The sequence below is a fragment of the Mobula hypostoma genome, chromosome 9 (genome assembly GCF_963921235.1).
Source record: "Mobula hypostoma chromosome 9, sMobHyp1.1, whole genome shotgun sequence".
Classification (NCBI taxonomy): Eukaryota; Metazoa; Chordata; class Chondrichthyes; order Myliobatiformes; family Myliobatidae; genus Mobula; species Mobula hypostoma.
In genome coordinates this window covers 149,452,638-149,474,050 of record NC_086105.1, presented here as the reverse complement: position 1 = coordinate 149,474,050, position 21,413 = coordinate 149,452,638, and the positions used below count along the sequence as shown (strand labels likewise).

The window sequence follows — 21,413 nt, the reverse complement described above, 5'->3', positions numbered from 1 at the left end:
CGTTAACCCCTTCCATCCCCAAACACCCCCCGCACCTCACACTGCATCGTTAACCCCTTCCTTCCGTAAACACCCCCCGCACCTCACACTGCATCGTTAACCCCTTCCTTCCGTAAACACCCTCCACACCTCACACTGCATCGTTAACCCCTTCCTTCCCCAAACACCCTCCACACCTCACACTGCATCGTTAACCCCTTCCTTCCCCAAACACCCTCCACACCTCACACTGCATCGTTAACCCCTTCCTTCCCCAAACACCCCCCGCACCTCACACTGCATCGTTAACCCCTTCCTTCCGTAAACACCCCCCGCACCTCACACTGCATCGTTAACCCCTTTCTTCCCCAAACACCCCCCGCACCTCACACTGCATCGTTAACCCCTTCCTTCCCCAAACACCCTCCACACCTCACACTGCATCGTTAACCCCTTCCTTCCCCAAACACCCCCCGCACCTCACACTGCATCGTTAACCCCTTCCTTCCCCAAACACCCTCCACACCTCACACTGCATCGTTAACCCCTTTCTTCCCCAAACACCCCCCGCACCTCACACTGCATCGTTAACCCCTTCCTTCCCCAAACACCCTCCACACCTCACACTACATCGTTAACCCCTTCCTTCCCCAAACACCCTCCACACCTCACACTGCATCGTTAACCCCTTCCTTCCGTAAACACCCCCCGCACCTCACACTGCATCGTTAACCCCTTTCTTCCCCAAACACCCCCCGCACCTCACACTGCATCGTTAACCCCTTCCTTCCCCAAACACCCTCCACACCTCACACTGCATCGTTAACCCCTTCCTTCCCCAAACACCCCCCGCACCTCACACTGCATCGTTAACCCCTTCCTTCCCCAAACACCCTCCACACCTCACACTGCATCGTTAACCCCTTCCTTCCGTAAACACCCCCCGCACCTCACACTGCATCGTTAACCCCTTCCTTCCCCAAACACCCTCCACACCTCATACTGCATCGTTAACCCCTTCCTTCCCCAAACACCCTCAACACACCGAGCCCCTCCCGTAACTTCAAGTTCAGGTTTACTGTCATCTGACAGTACATATATAGAACCAAACAAAATGACATTCCTTCAGACCATGGGCAATCTCTGCTTCACGTCACACCCCCAACACAGGCAACACCGCACCCACCCAGGGGACAATCTCTGCTCCATGTCACACCCTCAACACGGGCAACACAGCAGGCACCCAGGGGGCAATCTCTGCTTGTCACACTCCCAAGAGGGGCAACATAGTAGCCGGTGGATAGAGTTGAGGTCACACAACACCACAGACCTCAGTCCAATTCCAACCTCCAGTGCTGTCTGTACGTTCCCCCTGTGACTGTGTAGGTTTTTCCTTCAGGAGTCTCAATAGCCCATCTCGATTGATCAAAGGGATTGAGCAATAGCAGGGGAGGGGTAGAGGTGTTGGGAAAAAGTTAACCATGATTGAATGGTGGAGGGACTTGATAGACAGACTGGTCTAATTCTGCTCTTCCTCCACTACTGTCTCCCCGCCATGCGCAGACGTTGTGACCAACCTGGGAGAAACTGCAGGGAGGGAAAGAGGGATATGGAGGGGGGTAGATGACCCTGAGAGAAGGAGGGATGTGGAGGGGATAGATGACTGTGAGGGAAGGAGGTGGATGATTGTGGGGGAGGGATGTGGAAGGGAGGAGGAGGGTTGTGGAAGAGAGGGGAATGGAGGGATGAGGAAGGTGGTCCATGGGGGAAGGACTGTTGTGGAGGGGGGTGATGACCAAGGGGAAGGAGGGGTGTGGAGGGGGGTGATGACTGAGGGAAGGAGGGGTGTGGAGGGGGGTGGATGACCGAGGGGAAGGAGGGATGTGGAGGGGGGTGGATGACCAAGGGGAAGGAGGGGTGTGGAGGGGGGTGATGACTGAGGAAAGGAGGGGATGTGGAGGGGGTGATGACCGAGGGGAAGGAGGGACGTGGAGAGGGTGGATGACGGAGGGGAAGGAGGGACGTGGAGAGGGTGGATGACGGAGGGGAAGGAGGGACGTGGAGGGGATGATGACCGAGGGGAAGGAGGGACGTGGGGAGGGTGGATGACCGAGGGGAAGGAGGGACGTGGAGAGGGTGGATGACGGAGGGGAAGGAGGGACGTGGATGACGGAGGGGAAGGAGGGATGTGGAGGGGGTGATGACCGAGGGGAAGGAGGGATGTGGAGGGGTGTGATGACCGAGGGGAAGGAGGGATGTGGAGGGGGGTGATGACCGAGGGGAAGGAGGGACGTGGAGAGGGTGGATGACCGAGGGGAAGGAGGGACGTGGAGAGGGTGGATGACCGAGGGGAAGGAGGGACGTGGAGAGGGTGGATGACGGAGGGGAAGGAGGGACGTGGAGAGGGTGGATGACGGAGGGGAAGGAGGGACGTGGAGAGGGTGGATGACGGAGGGGAAGGAGGGACGTGGAGAGGGTGGATGACGGAGGGGAAGGAGGGACGTGGAGAGGGTGGATGACGGAGGGGAAGGAGGGACGTGGAGAGGGTGGATGACGGAGGGGAAGGAGGGACGTGGAGAGGGTGGATGAGAGGGAAGGGGGCGGAGAGGGGGACGTGGAGAGGGTGGATGACGGAGGGGAAGGAGGGACGTGGAGAGGGTGGATGACGGAGGGGAAGGAGGGACGTGGAGAGGGTGGATGACGAGGGAAGGAGGGACGTGGAGAGGGTGGATGACCGAGGGGAAGGAGGGATGTGGAGGGGGTGATGACCGAGGGGAAGGAGGGTGTGGAGGGGGTGATGACGGAGGGGAAGGAGGGACGTGGAGAGGGTGGATGACGGAGGGGAAGGAGGGACGTGGAGGGGTGATGACGGAGGGGAAGGAGGGACGTGGAGAGGGTGGATGACGGAGGGGAAGGAGGGACGTGGAGAGGGTGGATGACGGAGGGGAAGGAGGGACGTGGAGAGGGTGGATGACGGAGGGGAAGGAGGGACGTGGAGAGGGTGGATGACGGAGGGGAAGGAGGGACGTGGAGAGGGTGGATGACGGAGGGGAAGGAGGGACGTGGAGAGGGTGGATGACGGAGGGGAAGGAGGGACGTGGAGAGGGTGGATGACGGAGGGGAAGGAGGGACGTGGAGAGGGTGGATGACGGAGGGGAAGGAGGGACGTGGAGAGGGTGGATGACGGAGGGGAAGGAGGGACGTGGAGAGGGTGGATGACGGAGGGGAAGGAGGGACGTGGAGAGGGTGGATGACGGAGGGGAAGGAGGGACGTGGAGAGGGTGGATGACGGAGGGGAAGGAGGGACGTGGAGAGGGTGGATGACGGAGGGGAAGGAGGGACGTGGAGAGGGTGGATGACGGAGGGGAAGGAGGGACGTGGAGAGGGTGGATGACGGAGGGAAGGAGGACGTGGAGAGGGTGGATGACGGAGGGGAAGGAGGGACGTGGAGAGGGTGGGATGACGGAGGGGAAGGAGGGACGTGGAGAGGGTGGATGACGGAGGGGAAGGAGGGACGTGGAGGGGTGATGACGAGGGGAAGGAGGGACGTGGAGAGGGTGGATGACGAGGGGAAGGAGGGATGTGAGGGTGGATGACCCTGAGGGAAGGAGGGTGTGATGCGGAGGGGAGGAGGGGAGGGGGACGTGGAGAGGGTGGATGACGGAGGGGAAGGAGGGACGTGGAGAGGGTGGATGACGGAGGGGAAGGAGGGACGTGGAGAGGGTGGATGACGGAGGGGAAGGAGGGACGTGGAGAGGGTGGATGACGGAGGGGAAGGAGGGACGTGGAGAGGGTGGATGACGGAGGGGAAGGAGGGACGTGGAGAGGGTGGATGACGGAGGGGAAGGAGGGACGTGGAGAGGGTGGATGACGGAGGGGAAGGAGGGACGTGGAGAGGGTGGATGACGGAGGGGAAGGAGGGACGTGGAGAGGGTGGATGACCCTGAGGGAAGGAGGGACGTGGAGAGGGTGGATGACCCTGAGGGAAGGAGGGGTGTGGATGAAGGTCGGGGAAGCTCTGATGGGCTGAAGCCTCTATTCCACTTTCTCTCCCTCTCTGTCAGGGTGGTCACTCGCTCATTGCGTCTCACCATCTCCGGGTGACCCGTGTTGAGTTTGAAGCTGCGACCTGCCCCACGGCCACTGCCGGAGACCAAACCCACTGCCCCACCGTACGAAAGGACAGCCTCCTCACCCGTCCGAGGTCCATCTGTACGCGGGGCCGTCCCCGTCCGCCGAGCGCGTGAACACCTCCACCTTGTCGGCCACCATGAACGCTGAGTAGAAGCCAACCCCGAACTGGCCGATGATGCTGGATTTGTTCTCCGCCTGGTCCCTCAGGGCATCAAGGAACACCTGAGCTCAGCCAGGGGGCAAAGAGACGTCAGTGCTGCTGGTCGTGTGGTTTTGCTGGGCATGCTGTGTTGCCACGTGACTGTGTGGTGACACTCGGCCGCCGCCCCAGCACATCCCGAGCTTGTGTTGGTTGTTAACACAAATGATGCATTTCACCGTCTGTTTCAACGTGCAAGTAATGGATAAAAGGTGCTCAGGGAAACCATTTCTCGGCTGGGACCCAGCCAGAATCCCAAGCCAACACGCGCGCAGCCCACTCTGTGTTTGCAGCCAGCTCCCTGTGAGGGGCAAGAGGCCCTTCTCTCTCCACTCGCCTCCTCACACCTTCACATCCCGCAGGCAACCTACTCCCAGTGCCACAGGTCCCCAGTCTGAAAGGTACTGCCTTTCACTGATTCTATCACGGATCTTGGATTTACTGAGAATGCCCGCAAGGAAAAAAAAGTTTGGGGCTGAATATGGTGACATACGTGTAATCTGATAATAAACTTAGTTTGAATTTGTGAACAGTATTGGATTAGGGCGTAGAATTTGTTCATTTTCCAGTACCTTTCTTGTAGTTTAGCTTGCCTATACCTGTTAATAGTTTCTATATAAACCATCTGTGTTAGTGTGTGGGTGGTGGAGTGGAGATACGTCTCTACCAAAGGAGGTGTAAGGAGCTCCTTCCCTCCGCCAGCCTGCAGGTCACCCTTGGGCAAGGTGTAGCCCCCGATCAGGGTCACGTGAAGGAACGGGAGGTGGTGGAAGTCCTGGTTATGTGACCATTGCTGCCAGACAGATAATCTCTGAAGAGTATTGATAATGTCTAGGGTCACCTGTCTTGTAGACACTGGCAGAAGGCAGCAATGGTAAAGGACTTGTGTAGAAAAATTTGCAAGGTCAATCATGGTCATGGAACGAAGAACACTGTGAAGGGCTTTCCCCACAGGCAACAATCCCTTGTCACACACCAAGACGACATGTGGAACCCTTCAGTAAATTTTCCAGTTGTCTGAGACAACCAGCTCCTTTTTGTTTGTTCGTTCTTTGTCCTTGTACCACTTAATAAAAACGGCCATAGCCACCGAGTTTTATGCCTCTTTTGTGACTTCTGCAGTATGTCTGGACCAAGATCACCAAATCAATCACGCAGGTTTGGGTTAGGTGGGGTCTGAGGAACAAGAGATACAGATGAAGAGGGGAGGGAGAGCTGGACAGTATCCAACCTGTCGGCTGCAGGAGATGAAGTTAACACTAGTGTCTCTCCTACCTTTGATCCAGAGTGTGCGATAGTTCCCAGATTCTGAACGAGTTCGTCCCTGCTCATCCCGATGCCCGTGTCCTGTCAGAGTGAATGACGCGTTAACGTTCTGCACGCGAGCGTTGCCTCTGTAGACACACAGGGAACCCACTGGTGAGAGAGAGGGGCTGGGCTGGGAGACATGGGACAGCTCAGTGTTTTAGGTTGGTAGGATTGGTTCTGTGGACAGTGTGGGGAGTCAGGAGTCAGATTAGGGAGAGTTAGAGGTCGGGGTCAATAGGTGAAGGCTCAGAAGCAGGAGCCAGTGTTTGGAGCCAAGGTCGGGGCACTCGATGGTCAAAGATTCCCGTGGCGGATGTCAGGGTGGTAGGCACTGAAAACAAAGACCAGCGACCCCCATGGACAACGGCTGACGCGCCTCCAGCCCCGCTCACCCTCACCCCCATAATTCAGTGAGTCCTGGGGACCAGAGTACATGGGAGTCCAGAGGTCAAGGCCCGAAGATTTGGAGGTTGGAGGCCCAGATGTGGCCTGTACTTGGGTGGAAGGGTGGGGGGAAAAGGCGTCGTCTCGTCGTTGTTGTTGCTTGTGTTTTCCTGCCAAACATACACCATTAACTTGAAGGAGGGAGGGAGAGGGGGGAGAGAGGGGGAGAGAGGGGGAGAGAGGAGGATAGAGGGGGAGAGAGGAGGATAGAGGGGGAGAGAGGGGAGAGAGGCGGAGAGAGGGGGAGAGAGGAGAGAGAGGGGGAGAGAGGGGAGAGAGGGGGAGAGAGGGGAGAGAGGGGGAGAGAGGGGGAGAGAGGGGAGGGGGAGGAGAGAGAGGGGGAGAGGGAGGAGAGGGGGAGAGAGGAGGATAGAGGGGGAGAGAGGGGAGAGAGGCGGAGAGAGGGGGAGAGAGGGGAGAGAGGGGAGAGAGGGGGAGAGAGGGGAGAGAGGGGGAGAGAGGGGGAGAGAGGGGGAGAGAGGGAGAGAGGGGGAGAGAGGGGGAGAGAGAGGGGGAGAGGGGAGAGAGAGAGGGGGAGAGGGGAGAGAGGGGGAGAGAGGGAGAGAGGGGGAGAGAGGGGAGAGGGGGGGAGAGGGGAGAGGGGGAGGGGGGAGAGGGGGAGGGGGAGAGAGGGGGAGAGGGGAGAGGGGGGAGAGGGGAGAGAGGGGGAGAGGGGAGAAAGGGGGGAGAGGGGAGAAAGGGGGGAGAGGGGAAAGAGGGGGAGAGAGGGGGAGAGAAGAGAGAGGGGGGAGAGAAGAGAGGGGGGAGAGGGGGAGAGAGGGGGGAGAGAGGAGAGAGGGGGAGAGAGGGGGGAGAGAGGAGAGAGGGGGAGAGAGGGGAGAGAGGAGAGAGGGGAGAGAGGGGGAGAGAGGGGAAAGAGGGGGAGAGAGGGGGAGAGAGGGGGAGAGAGGGGGAAAGAGGGGGAGAGAGGGGAGAGAGGGGGAGAGAGGGGGAGAGAGGAGGATAGAGGGGGAGAGAGGAGGATAGAGGGGGAGAGAGGGGAGAGAGGCGTAGAGAGGGGGAGAGAGGGGAGAGAGGGGAGAGAGGGGGAGAGAGGGGAGAGAGGGGGAGAGAGGGGAGAGAGGGGAGAGAGGGGAGAGGGGGAGGGGGAGGAGAGAGAGGGGGAGAGGGAGGAGAGGGGGAGAGAGGAGAGAGGGGGAGAGAGGAGAGAGGGGGAGAGAGGGGAGAGGGGGGAGAGAGGGGGGGGGGGGGGAGAGGGGGAGGGGGAGAGAGGGGGAGAGGGGAGAGAGGGGGGAGAGGGGAGAGAAGGGGGAGAGGGGAGAAAGGGGGAGAGGGGAGAGAGGGGGAGAGAGGGGAGAGAGGGGGAGAGAAGAGAGAGGGGGGAGAGAAGAGAGGGGGGAGAGGGGGAGAGAGGGGGGAGAGAGGAGAGAGGGGGAGAGAGGGGGGAGAGAGGAGAGAGGGGGAGAGAGGGGGGAGAGAGGAGAGAGGGGGAGAGAGGGGAGAGAGGAGAGAGGGGAGAGAGGGGGAGAGAGGGGAGAGAGGGGGAGAGAGGGGAAAGAGGGGGAGAGAGGGGGAGAGAGGGGGAAAGAGGGGGAGAGAGGGGAGAGAGGGAGAGATGGGGGAGAGAGGGGCAGAGAGGGGAGAGAGGGGGAGAGATGGGCAGAGAGGGGAGAGAGGGGGAGAGATGGGAGAGAGGGGGAGAGAGGGGGAGAGAGGAGAGAGGGGGAGAGAGGGGGAGAGAGGAGAGAGGGGGAGAGAGGGGAGAGAGGAGAGAGGGGAGAGAGGGGGAGAGAGGGGAAAGAGGGGGAGAGAGGGGGGGAAGAGGGGGAGAGAGGGGAGAGAGGGAGAGATGGGGGAGAGAGGGGCAGAGAGGGGAGAGAGGGGGAGAGATGGGCAGAGAGGGGAGAGAGGGGGAGAGATGGGAGAGAGGGGGAGAGAGGGGGGAGAGAGGAGAGAGGGGGAGAGAGGGGAGAGAGGGGGAGAGAGAGCAGAGGGGGGAGAGAGGGGAGAAAGGGGGAAGAGGCGAGAGAGGGGGAGAGAAGAGAGAGGGGGAGAGAGGGGGGAGAGAGGAGAGAGGGGGAGAGAGGGGGGAGAGAGGAGAGAGGGGGAGAAAGGGGAGAGAGGAGAGAGGGGAGAGAGGGGGAGAGAGGGGAGAGAGGGGAAAGAGGGGGAGAGAGGGGGAAAGAGGGGGAGAGAGGGAGAGATGGGGGAGAGAGGGGCAGAGAGGGGAGAGAGGGGGAGAGATGGGCAGAGAGGGGAGAGAGGGGGAGAGATGGGAGAGAGGGGGGAGAGAGGAGAGAGGGGGAGAGAGGGGGGAGAGAGGGGGAGAGAGGGGGAGAGAGAGGAGAGGGGGGAGAGAGGGGGAGAGAGAGGAGAGAGGGGGAGAGAGGGGAGAGGGGAGAGAGGAGAGAGGGGAGAGAGGGGGAGAGAGGGGAGAGGGGGGAGAGGGGAGAGAGGGGGAGAGGGGAAAGAGGGGGGAGAGGGGGAGAGAGGAGGAGAGAGGGGAAGAGAGGGGAGAGAGGGGGAGAGAGGGGGAGAGGGGAGAGAGGGGGGAGAGGGGAGAGAGGGGGGAGAGGGGAGGGAGGGGGAGAGAGGGGGAGAGGGGAGAGAGGGGGAGAGGGAGGAGAGGGAGGAGAGAGGGGAGAGAGTGGGGAGAGTGGGGAGAGAGTGGGGAGAGAGGGGAGAGAGGGGGGAGAGGGGGAGAGAGGGGGGAGAGCGGGAGAGAGGGGGAGAGAGGGGGAGAGAGGGGGGGAGAGGGGGGAGGGGGGAGAGAGGGGGGGAGAGGGGGGAGAGGGGAGAGAGGGGGAGAGAGGGGAGAGAGGGGGAGAGGGGGAGAGAGGGGGGAGAGGGGGAGAGAGGGGGGAGAGGGGGAATGGGGAGAGGGAGGGGGAGAGAGGGGGAATGGGGAGGGGAAGGGGGAGGGGAAGGGGGGAGGGGAAGGGGGGAGGGGAAGGGGGGAGGGGAAGGGGGGAGGGGAAGGGGGGAGGGGAAGGGGGAGAGAGAGGGTTGTAAGGTGGGAGCCATTTTAAAAAGGATGGATTACATCTGAACCCAAGCGGGGACCAATATCCTTGTGGGCCAGTTTGCTGGAACAGCTGGGAAGGGTTTAACCTAATTTGGCAGGGGGTTTAGAACCAGTGTGATGGGGCAGTTGATATTAAAGTAGTTGCAGTGTGTAGTGAGACTGTGAGGAAGGACAGGTAGGTGATAGGGCAGCATTGCAGTCAGTGGGATGAGTTAAAGTGTAACAGGGGGCCAAAATCAAAAAGGGAGATGAATACAGGACTGAAATTGTTATATTTGAATGCACACAGTATACGGAATAAGGTAGATGATCTTGTAGCACAGTCAGAGATGGGCAGGAATGATGTTGTGGCTGAAAGATGATCATAGTTGGGAGTTTCGCATCCGAAGGTACACATTGTATCGAAAGGACAGCCAGACAGGCAGAGAGGGCGGACTGGCTCTGTCAGTACAAAATGAAATCAAATCTCTAGAAAGAGGTGACATGGGATCGGAAGGTGTACAATCCCCATGGGTAGAGTTAAGAAACTGCAAGGGTGAAAAAGACCTTGATATACAGGCCTCCAAATAGTTGCCAGGATCTGTGACACAAGTTACAATGTGAGATGGAAAAGGCACGTAAATGAAGCAATGTTACAATAGTGATCGGGGACTTCAATATGCAGGAGAATTGGGAACATCAGGAAAGGAATTTGTACAATGCTTACGGGATGGCTTTTTACAGCAGCTTGTTGTTAAGGCCACCGGGGGAATGGCAATTCTGGATTGGGTGCTGTGTAACAACCCAGGTTTGATTAGGGAGCTTGTGGTAAAGGACCCCTCAGGAGACAGTGACCCTAATATGAGATAATACACCTTGGTAATTTGGAAGACACAGGATACATCCAAAAGATACAGAAGTATTCTTGAGATGTCAAAACCATGCCCTAACAAGGTAAGTCAAAGACAGAATAAAAGGAGAGTCAGTGGATATTGTTTATTTGGATTTTCAGAAGGCCTTTGACAAGGTGCCATTTAGCAACTTCGTGGTATTACAGAAAAAAATACTAGCAAGGATTGAAATTTGGCTGACTGGTAAGAGGCAGAGTGGGAATAAAGGGAACCTTTTCTGCCGCTGATAACTGGTGTTCCACAAGGGTCTGTGTTGGGACCAATTCTCTTTACGTTATATGTCAATGATTTCGATGACTGAACTGATGGCTTTGTGGCCAAGTTTGCAGACGATATGAAGATAGGTGCAGGGGTAGGTGGTGCTGAGGAAGCAGGGTGTCTGCAGGAGGACATAAACAGATTGGAGGAATGAGCAAAGAAGTAGCAGATTGAACGTACAGTAGGAAGTATGTGGTCATGTGTTGTGGCAGAAGGAAGAACAGTGTGGACTGTTTTATAAATAGGGAGAAAATTCAAAATCAGAGGATTCACTGAAGATTAACTGAGGAAGGCAAATGTGATCTTAGCCTTCATTTCGAGAGGACTAGAAAATAAAAGCAAGGATGTAATGCTGAGGCTTTATAAAAACAGACTTCATTTGGGCCCCTTATTTAGGAAAAGATGTGCTCAGAGGGCCGAGAAGAGGTTAACAAAAAGATTCTGGAAAAGCAGGAGTTAACAGAGGGGGAGCGTTTGATGGCTCTGGGCCCGTACTCACCGGAGTTGAGAAGAATGAGAAGGGAATCTCACTGAAACCTATCGAATATTGAAGGGCCTGGACAGGGAAGATGTGAAGAGGATGTTTCCTGTAGTGGGAGTCTAGGACCAAAGGCACAGCTTCAGAATTGAGGGACATTCATTTGGAACAGAGCTGAGGAGGAATTTCTTCAGCCAGAGGAAGGTGAATCTGTGGAATTCTTTGCCACAGACGGCTATGGAGACCAAGCAATTAGGTATGTTTAAAATGGAAATTGATAGGTTCTTGATTAGTCAGGGCATCAAAGGTTACGGAGAGAAGTTAGGAGAATGAGGTTGAGAGGAATAATAAATCAGCCATGATGGAATGGTGGAGTAGACACAATGGGCCAAATGGCCCGATTCGCTCCTATATCTTATGGTAAACGTGACATATTGGCGTCACTTGCGGATTGCCCCCAGCACATCCTTACAAGGATGTTTACAAGGATGTTGCCTGGATTGGGGAGCATGCCCTATGAGAACAGGTTGAGTGAACTCGGCCTTTTCTCCTTGAAGCGATGGAGGATGAGAGGTGACCTGATAGAGGTGTACAAGATGATGAGAGGCCTTGATCATGTGGGCGGTCAGAGGTTTCGTCCCTGTGCTGAAATGGCTGCCACAAGAGGACACAGGTTTAAGGTGCTGGGGAGTAGGTACAGAGGAGATGTCAGGGGTAAGTTTTTTACTCAGAGAGTGGTGAGTGTGTGGAATGGGCTGCCGGCAACGGTGGTGGAGGCGGATACGATAGGGTCTTTTAAGAGACATTTGGATAGGTACATGGAGCTTAGAAAAATAGAGGGCTATGGGTAAGCCTAGTAATTTCTAAGGTAGGGACATGTTCGGCACAACTTTGTGGGCCGAAGGGCCTGTATTGTGCTGTAGGTTTTCTATGTTTCTAAATGGGGCAGGGGATGTTTCAACGGAGATGATAAAGAAATGAGTCTGACTAGGAGAGCTGGGGCAGTCCTCACCTGAATGGTTAGAGTTCCCTTCTCGGCGTTAGTCTGCAGGTGAATCTCCAGGGGACCCTGCTCCTGCGTCGTGCTCAGCATTCTGTGACGAAGCTTCTCGAGGGCATCGCTGCCGTTTGATATCAGCTCCCGAATGAATACCTGCGATTGTCAGCCGGTTAAAGACTCGAAATTCACAGCGAGAAAACCAGGCAAGCTCCACTTGCAGCAGAGAACGAGGGAGGGTCTTACCTCTTTCTCCGAGTACAGGGAGCGGGCCACAATATCCAGAAGCTTCTTTGTCTCGGCCTGAAACTCATGCTTCGAAAAAGATCCTGCGGACAAGCCAGGTGGGAAACAAGAGTTCAAACAGAGCGACAGAAATTACAAGCAGGAGAACTGAGGAAGCAGGGCAGTTGCCCTTCCACAGGAAGGTCAAGGAGAGAATCGGAAGCCGTCGGAAAACACAAGAGGGTCTTGTTAAACTAGACTAACTGGTGGTCCTGGTTCGCAGTCACTAACTGGGTAGATGGGTTGAAAACGAGAGCTGGGGTAGAGAGCATCCCGACACGCTGCATCACTGTGACTGACAGGAAGGGCACCACTGGCACCAGCCTACCCACCAAGGACTGGCACACAGAACGGTGCCAGGACAGGGTCAGTAATCCCACCCACCCTGCTCATGGACTGTCTGCCCCACTCCCATCAGGGAGGAGGCTACGTACCATCCACACCAGGACCACTCAAACCTGTTCCTTTCCCCACGCAGTAAGGCTGATCAACACCTCCACCTGCTGACCCATCCCGAAACACCACTACTTTATTATTTCCTGTCAGTCACTTCACGTGCAGACACTCCTGTGCCTAGCATCACTTTATGGACAGAGAATCAATCTCTGTATATAAGCTAGCTTGTGTATTTCTATTTATTACAGTTTTTTTTAGATAATGTGTTCTTGTGGTTTTTGTTATTGTGTGTTTTTGTGCTGCATTGGATCTGGAGTAACAGTTATTTTGTTCTCCTTTACACTGGTGCACTGGAAGTGACATTTAAACACTCTGGAATCTCACGGGGTCAGGGCTCCAGCCTCCCACCTTCCACATTCTCCGAGTCGGTGATGATGTTGTGCAGCGCCTCTCCCTCCTGAGTCTGCGCTGACTGCGTGCTGTACAGGCGCCAGGACAGGCACCGGGTGGTGGGGTCACATCTCCGATGGTGTCCCAGGAAAGCTGCAGCCGGCAACGCCCAAGTCTCCCTCCCTGCAGAAAGGAACAGCATCAAGATGTCAGTGGGAGCCGATTAGGAGAGACGGCAATGAAGTGGCGGATGGAAAACAGTACAGTGGATTCCAGTTAATTAGGCCATTGGATAATCCGGGCAGCTGCTTCCACATATTTGGGACAACTCTTAAAGAACAAAAACATTGACAAAATAGCCAGGATTCCCTTCGTTTATTTGGGACACCATGCCACTTAAATGGGACAGGAGACTGCCACTGAACAGCTTCTAACTCGCGCCCGTCACGTGCCCTTGCATGACATTAGACACGACTGTGCTTCCACGGAACAGCCGTTAAATAGCATCAGTTGCGTGTGCTTCTGTTCAAAAAGCAGTGATTTTTGTCACTGATAGCTGGTGAGAAATAAGCAGTCAGACAACTTAGAACCGTTTTGTTCACTGTGGTTTCAAGCTTTCAGGCTTGGAAATGCCAGAATGGCGCCGTGTTCCGAGCTCTGTTCCAAATCAGATTAGGTTAGATTATGAGGACACTCAGTCCTCGTCTATTGTCATTTAGAAATGCATGCATTAAAAAATGATGCAATGTTCCTCCAGAAAGATATCACAGGAAACACAGGACAAACCAAGACTAAAACTGACAAAACCACATAATTATAACATGTAGTTACAACAGTGCAAAGCAATACCGTAATTTGATAAAGAGCAGACCATAGGCATAGTTAAAAAAGTCTCAAAGTCCCGATAGCCCCATCATCTCACGCAGACGGTAGAAGGGAGAAACTCTCCCTGCCATGAATCTCCAAGCACCTCAAACTTGCCGATGCAGCACCATTGGAAGCACCCGACCGCAGCATGAGTCCATCCGAAAACTTCGAGCCTCCGACCAGCCCCTCCGAGCACCATCCTCTGCTGAGCGCCTCGACCCCACCCCGGCCGCCGAGCAACAAGCAAAGCCGAGGACTCGGGGCCTTCCCCTCCGGAGATTTAGGACCACATGATAGCAGCAGCAGCGAAGCAGGCATTTCAGAAGTTTCACCAGATGTTCCTCCATGCTCTCACGTCCGTCTCCATCAAATCAGGATTGTGCACGGCACCCTACTTGACAAATAACAGACATCACCACTGGAGTGGCTACTGCGAGCTGCCTCTACAGTATACCACTAATTTCTAGGATTTTCTTAGCATTTTCTGTTCAAGTAGCTGATAGTCACATCAGACACGATAGACTGACCCTTCCGAACATCGGAAAGATGACATTTACCCACCATGTGCTGCCTTTCCTACACTGGGATCCCTTGCTTGCGCGATCCATGGGAGACTCATCGCTTACACTGCCAGTACCTTGAAAGAAGCGCCGGAGGAGAGGGAGAAGGGCTGACGTCCTGGTGAGGCTGAGACGGCATGCAAATCTATCGGCACTCCCTGGCATCCTCCTGGCTAACGTTCAGTCCCTGGATAACAAGCTTTGTGAACTGAAAGCCAGAATCTCCTATCAGTGGGAAACAAAGGAGTGCAATGTTTTGTGCTTCATGGAGACCTGGCTGATGGAGGAGATACCGGATCACATCATCAAGCCCTCTGGGTTCTCCCTGTTCTGGGCAGACGGGTCAAAAACCTCTCTGGGAAGAGTAAAGGAGGAAGGGTATGCTTCATGGTCAGCAATGCTTGGTGCAACCCCCAGAACGTGCATGCACTCAAATCCTTTTGTTCCCCAGACCTGGAATACCTGGTGCTGCTGCGCAGACCCTACTGGCTGCCTAGGGAGTTCATGGCTGTTATCATCACAGCCGTGTACATTCCGCTGCAGGCTGATACTGACCTGGCTCTGGAGGAACTGTACGAGACCATCAGCACGCTGGAGACTGCCCACCAGAAGCTGCCTTCATCGTCGCCGGTGACTTTAATTGAATGTCACTGACTAAAGTTTCTTGAAGTTTTGCCAGCACATCCAGGTGAGCACATGGGGAGATAGCAAACTCGACCACTGCTACTCTCCCTTCCACAACGCTCCTCCGCCCTCCATTTGGAAAATCTGATCACTCCTCCATTTTCTGGTGCCAAAGTGAAGTGCAGGCAGAAGTTCAAGCAAGAGGCGATCATAGTTAAAACCGTCCACTGTTGGTCCGACCCATCTGCCTCCATGCTGCTGGACTGCCTCGATGACGTCGACTGGAATGTCTTCCATGATGAGGATGTCTCTGAGTTCATGGAAGGGGTCACGAGTTTCATCCGGAAGTGCATTGAGGGTGCTGTTCCCTAAAAGTCAGACAGGGTCTTCCCGAATCAGAAACCCTGGATCAACAGTTCCGTACTGACTGTGCGACACAGAGCTCACAGTGCCGGTGACCAACAGAACTGAGGAAACGCAGCTGCGATCCGCACAAGGTCTTCACGGCAGCAAAACAATACAGGGACAAGATCCAGACTCAACTATCCACCAATAACACACACAGCTTACGGCAAGGTCTGCACACCATCGTAGACTTCAAAGCTAAACGCGGTGGAGTTTACATCGCTGCCTCTCTCCCAGGTGAGTTAAATCCTTTTTACACTCGATTCAATGTCGCCAATATTGAGCCCCCGAGGAGAACTACAGCTGATGTGACCTGCAGCTTGGTCATCTCTGAGACTGAAGTACACAGCTGCTTCCAACGGGGGGAACCGGACGGCATCCCAGGGGGAGTACTCAAGATGAGCGCAGCACAACTGGTAGGTGTGTTTATAGACACTTTTAATCTCTCCCTCTCCCAGTGTAGAGTGCCCTCCTGCTTCAAAACATCCACCATTGTTCCGGTACCAAAAAAGACCAAGGTAACATGTCTGAACGACTGGCATCCTGTCACACTCACCTCAATAATAGCAAATGCTTAGAGAGGCTGGTCAAGGATTACATCTACAGCATGCTACCACCCACACTGGACCCCCTACAATTCCCCTACCGACACAACCGATCGACAGACGACACAATAGCCACTGATCTTCATACCGTCCTTACACATCTGGAGAAGAAGGATGCTTATGTGAGAATGCTGTTCTTGGACTACAGTTCAGCATTCAACACCATAATTCCCTCCAGGCTCGACAAGAAGCTCAGAGACCTCGGCCTTCACCCTGCCTTGTGTAGCTGGATCCTGGACTTCCTGTCAGATTGCTGGCAGGTTGTAAGAGTGGGCTCCCTCACCTCTGCCCCTCTGACTCTCAATACAGGAGCCCCTCAGGGTGTGTACTAAGTCCCCTCCTTTACTCCCTGTATACCCATGACTGTATCGCCACCCACAGCTCCAATCTGCTAATTAAAATTGCTGACGACACTACACTGATTGGCCTAATCTCAAATAATAATGAGGCAGCCCTGACACAGTGGTGTCAAGAAAACAACCTCTCCCTCAACGTTACAAAAACAAAGGAGCTGGTTGTGGATTACAGGAGGAATGGAGACAGGCTATTGACATCAATGTATCTGGGGTTGAGCAGCATACACATCACCGAGGACCTCACGTGGTCTGTACACACCAGCTGTGTGGTGAAAAAGGCACAACAGCGCCTCTTTCACCTCAGACAGTTAAATACGAACTTTCTACAGGGGCACAATTGAGAGCATCCTGACTGGCTGCATCACTGCCTGGTGTGGGAACTGTACCTCCCTTAATCACAGGACTCTGCAGAGAGTGGTGCAGACAGCCCAGCGCATCTGTAGATGTGAACTTCCCACTATTCAGGACACTTACAAAGACAGGTGTGTAAAAAAGGGCCCGAAGGATCACTGGGGACCTGAGTCACCCCAATCACAATCTATTCCAGCTGCTACCATCCGGGAAATGGTACTGCAGCATAAAAGCCAGGACCAACAGGCTCCGGGACAGCTTCTTCCAGCAGGCCATCAGACTGATTAATTCATGCTGACACAACTGTATTTCTACGTTATATTGACTGTGTTCTTGTACATACCATTTATTATAAGTTACTATAATTGCACATTTGAACAGAGACACAACATAAAGGTTTTTACTCCCCATGTTTATGAAGGATTTAAGTAGTAAAGTCAATTCAACTCAGAAATAGCCGTGAGTGAAAATAAAACAATTTCACTTCAGCAAGTTAGGAACTATGAAGAACTTGAAGGTATCTTCATTGTTACAATGAAAATGAAGATTTGGAGGATGCAATCATGAAAGGCATTGTGTGAAGGCCGTCCATTATCTACAATAGGTGTCTGCACTGATTTTGTTCATTAACAGTCAATCGAAAAAGCACTGGATAAACTCCTCTGACGATAGGTATTAGGAACTAATACACAGTTTTACAGTACTGTAGTACTACTGATAAGTGTTCTCATTTGCTCTGTATTTCACTTAAATACATAATTTGTTATCAGTTAAACAGTAATTTGTCTTTTTTTTATACCTTTGTAACTATTTCCATGAAACTTTGGCTTAATTAGGCCAAAACATACTGGTTTCAATGTGTCCTAATGAATTGGAACCCACTGTACTGTGTGGGGAAGTGTGTTGTCATGCACTTTGATGGCAGGAATAAAAGCATAGACTGCTTTAACAGGGAAATAATTCATAAATCAGAAGTGCAAAGGGTTTTGGAGTTTTTGTGCAGGATTCCTTAAAAGTTAACTTGCAGGTTGAGTCGATGGTAAAGAGGGAAATACGATAGTAGCATTCATTTCCAGAGGACTCGCAATCTGGAGAGTAGTTTTGGGGCAGGTATCTAAGAAAGGAGGTGCTGGCACTGAACAATTCCATGAGGATGTTTTCAGTAATGGGGGAGTCTGGGACCAGGGGACGCAGCCTCAGAGTAGAGGGACGTCCATTTAGAACAGCGATGAGGAGGAATTTCTAACCAGAGGGTAGTGAATCTGTGGAATTCATTGCCACAGATGGCTGTGGAAGCCAAGTCATTGGTATTTTTAAGCAGAGATCGATAGATTCTTGATTAATCAGCGCATCAAAGGTTACGGGAAGAAGGCAGGAGATGGGGTTGAGACGGATAATAAATCAGCCATGATGGAATGACAGAGCAGACTGAATGGGCTGAATGGCCTAATTCTGCTCCTGTCTTATGGAATCCTTCAGACAGCCGGAGGAACCACTTGGCCCTTCGCATGATCTTGATTCCACACGACCTTGACCCTCCCCCACAGAAGCTGCCTCACCACAGCAGCCGAGAGTCCTTGATCACCTGGGTAAGTGGGCTGCACAATTTCATTCGGTTAAGTTGAGGTGTTACATTTTGCGAGGACAATGAGGGTAGGTCTTTCACAGTGGAGGTAGATGGTTGTAGAACAGCGGGACATTGGGATACATGTAGATGGCCCCCGGGAAGTGGTCTCACGGGTAGACAGGGAGATGGTGGTGGTGTTGGGCACGGGGGCAAGGAGCTGTGACGTTACGTTGCAGTTGTACAAGGAAATGGTGAGGCTGTACTCGGAGTAGTGTGTTCAGTTTTGGTCACCCTGTTGTAGAAAAGATGCCAGCAGACTGGAAAAATTAGAGATTTATGAGGATGTTGCTTGGATTCAAGGCACTGAGCAAGGAAGAGAAGCTGAGCAGGACAAAAACAGTTTGGCACAGACTAGATGGGCCAAACAGCCTGTTTCTGTGCCGTAGTGCGCTATGACCTTATTCATTGGAAATTAGGACAATCAGGGTGATCTTAAAGCATCCCAGGTTTTAAGGTGAGAGGGGAAGAATTTAACGTGAACTGCTGGGGCCCATTAGGTTTGTTAGCACTTGGAGCAAGCTACTAGAGGGAATAATTCAACCAGGTACATTAACAACATTTAATAGACATGACAGACAGATAGGTACATGGATAGGAAGGGAAGAGCAAGGGGTCCACAGACCCCTCGGTTAACGGTATTGGTCCGTGGCATAAAAAGGCTGGGGACCCCCTGCTCTGGAAGGATCTGGGCCAAACACAGGCAAATAAAACCAGCTTCAATGGGGACTTTGGTTGGCGTGGCAGGGACCAAATGCCTGCTTCCACCGGAATCTCCCAGTGATGTATTTGTTGTTCCTGATTCGAGCGATTCTACTCCGCCACCTCCCTCATTCACCCCTCCAATCCACTCTCCCTACCTCTCTCATTTACTGTCCCCCTCCCACTTCATCCCTACCTCTTCACCCACCTCCCTCACTCTCCCTATCTCTCATTTACCGTCCCTCACTCTCCCTATCTCTCATTTTCCTCCCTCACCCTCCCTACCTCTCATTTACCATCCCTCACTCTCCCTATCTCTCATTTACCTCCCTCACCCTCCCTACCTCTCATTTACCATCCCTCACTCTCCCTACCTCTCATTTTCCTCCCTCACTCTCATTTTCCTCCCTCACTCTCCCTACCTCTCATTTTCCTCCCTCACCCTCCCTATCTCTCATTTTCCTCCCTCACTCTCCCTATCTCTCATTTTCCTCCCTCACTCTCCCTATCTCTCATTTTCCTCCCTCACTCTATCTCTCATTTTCCTCCCTCACTCTCCCTATCTCTCATTTTCCTCCCTCACTCTCCCTATCTCTCATTTTCCTCCCTCACTCTCCCTACCTCTCATTTACCTCCCTCACCCTCCCTACCTCTCATTTACCTCCCTCACTCTCCCTACCTCTCATTTACCTCCCTCACTCTCCCTACCTCTCATTTACCTCCCTCACTCTCCCTATCTCTCATTTACCTCCCTCACTCTCCCTATCTCTCATTTTCCTCCCTCACCCTCCCTACCTCTCATTTACCTCCCTCACTCTCCCTACCTCTCATTTACCGTCCCTCACTCTCCCTACCTCCTCACCCACCTCCGTCACCAGATCGCACTCCCTATCACTTCCCCCTTCGTCCTCATCCACCCTCCCCCGCCCCCCGCGGTGACTGACCGGCGCTGCCGCCGCCCCAAGGCCCCGGAGTCCGGACCCGGGCCGCCCGCCGAACCACCGCCAGCGCCGCACGGGTCACCCTGCTCTGCGCCATGCTGTCGCGTTACTGACGTCACGGCCCATTCGGGTCCTTCTTGGTACGCGGCGGCCTCCGTCCCACTAGGGCTGCCCGCGCGGCGCCTGCTTGGAAACTGGAAAACAAAACCTTCGGACGCCCGACCCTGATGTCCGGGATCATCTCGGTTTCTGGTCAGTGGAGACCCCAGGATGGTACTGGTAGAGAATCTGGGAGGCAATTACAATGCCACTGAAAATCAAGGCGGTTACACTATCTCCCCTGTGGAGAGGGTCACTGGTGTCTGTTTGATATTACTCTCTTTTAAAGATCAGCTTTATTTGTAAATGTACATAGAGAAAACAGTGAAATGAACCCTTTGCTCTTCACCATCCTAAGCCTCCAAACTTAGATCCATTGAAGCATGGGTACTTCACTTGCTGAGTTGACGAATGGGTCTGAGAGTGACCCAGCCAAGGCCCAGAGGGCCAGAGACTTTGGCCGGAGGATCTTCCCTGGCTCCTGGCTGACTCACTCCCAACAACCAGAATTGTCAGGGTTTTTTTAAAAACTGTGGAGCAATTACATGTCCGGGTGCTCTGGTTTCCTCCCACAGTCCAAAGATGTACAGTTAGGGTAAGTGAGTTGTGGGTATGTTGTGTTGGGGCCCTAAGCAGACAGAGAGAGAGAGAGAGAGAGACAGGAGCCTGTAACATACACTGACAAGTGTGACTGACCCTAGCACATTCTCAGACCATGTTGGTCTTTGACACAAATGACACATTTCTGTGTGTTTCAAAGTTCCGTTTATCAAAGTATATATATGTCACCATATAAAATCCAAGAAACACAATAGAAGCAAAGAAAGACAGCACCCAACATCATGCAGACATCCCACCTCTCCCTGAAGTTCCGGGAGTCTCCTGCATATCGATAGTGGCTCTCCGACACAGGGAAATTACATACAACATCCTGGAAACCGATTTTTTTGAGAAAAAGAGGGAGCGCGAGCGTCCTGATTGGTCTCTCTTCGTGCTAAGAGCGGTTCTCAACCACCGGGCCGTGAGGAAACGATATGATTTGGCGATATGAGTCAGCTGCACCTTTCCTCATTCCCTCTCACGCCCACTGTTGAACTTGAACACACACGAGGTAATTACACACGCGTCATCAATGTCAGCGCAGGAAGGAGATCAACTCCTCGAGCTTGCAAATGACGGCGGGCTGAAAAGTATGTTTGACATAACATCTCTGTTGGCATTCTGGATCAAAGTCAAGGCTCAATATCCTGAGATAGCCACAAAAGCACCGAAAACGTTGCTTCCATTTCCAACATATCTCTGCAATGAATGCAACGAAAACTAAATTGCGGAATAGACTGGACATAAGGAACCCCCTTCGAGTATCGCTGTCTCTCATCACCCCCCGATGGCACCGTCTTGTTGCAGGAAAACAAGCCCAGGGCTCCCACTGATTCAGCGATATTGGTGTGTTGCAATGATTTTATATGTTCATACGGGGAAAATATGTGCTGTGTTTAATATCCAAACATTACTTAAAATGTTATGATGCTATT

General features: G+C 53.7%; 1 protein-coding gene across 1 annotated transcript in view; it reads right to left on the bottom strand.

Moving 5' to 3' along the window:
* The window catches only part of trap1 (TNF receptor-associated protein 1), a 61,609-nt gene extending 41,716 nt beyond the window's left edge, over positions 1 to 19,893 (bottom strand). Inside the window, exons 1-6 of the mRNA XM_063059453.1 lie at positions 19,783 to 19,893; positions 12,763 to 12,927; positions 11,920 to 12,002; positions 11,689 to 11,829; positions 5,588 to 5,659; positions 4,175 to 4,335 (exon numbers count right to left, since the gene is read on the bottom strand). Coding sequence (XP_062915523.1) covers positions 4,175 to 4,335; positions 5,588 to 5,659; positions 11,689 to 11,829; positions 11,920 to 12,002; positions 12,763 to 12,927; positions 19,783 to 19,876 — 716 coding nt within the window. The 5' untranslated portion in view covers positions 19,877 to 19,893. The remainder of the gene's footprint in view (positions 1 to 4,174; positions 4,336 to 5,587; positions 5,660 to 11,688; positions 11,830 to 11,919; positions 12,003 to 12,762; positions 12,928 to 19,782) is intronic.
* Positions 19,894 to 21,413: the final 1,520 nt, after the last annotated feature.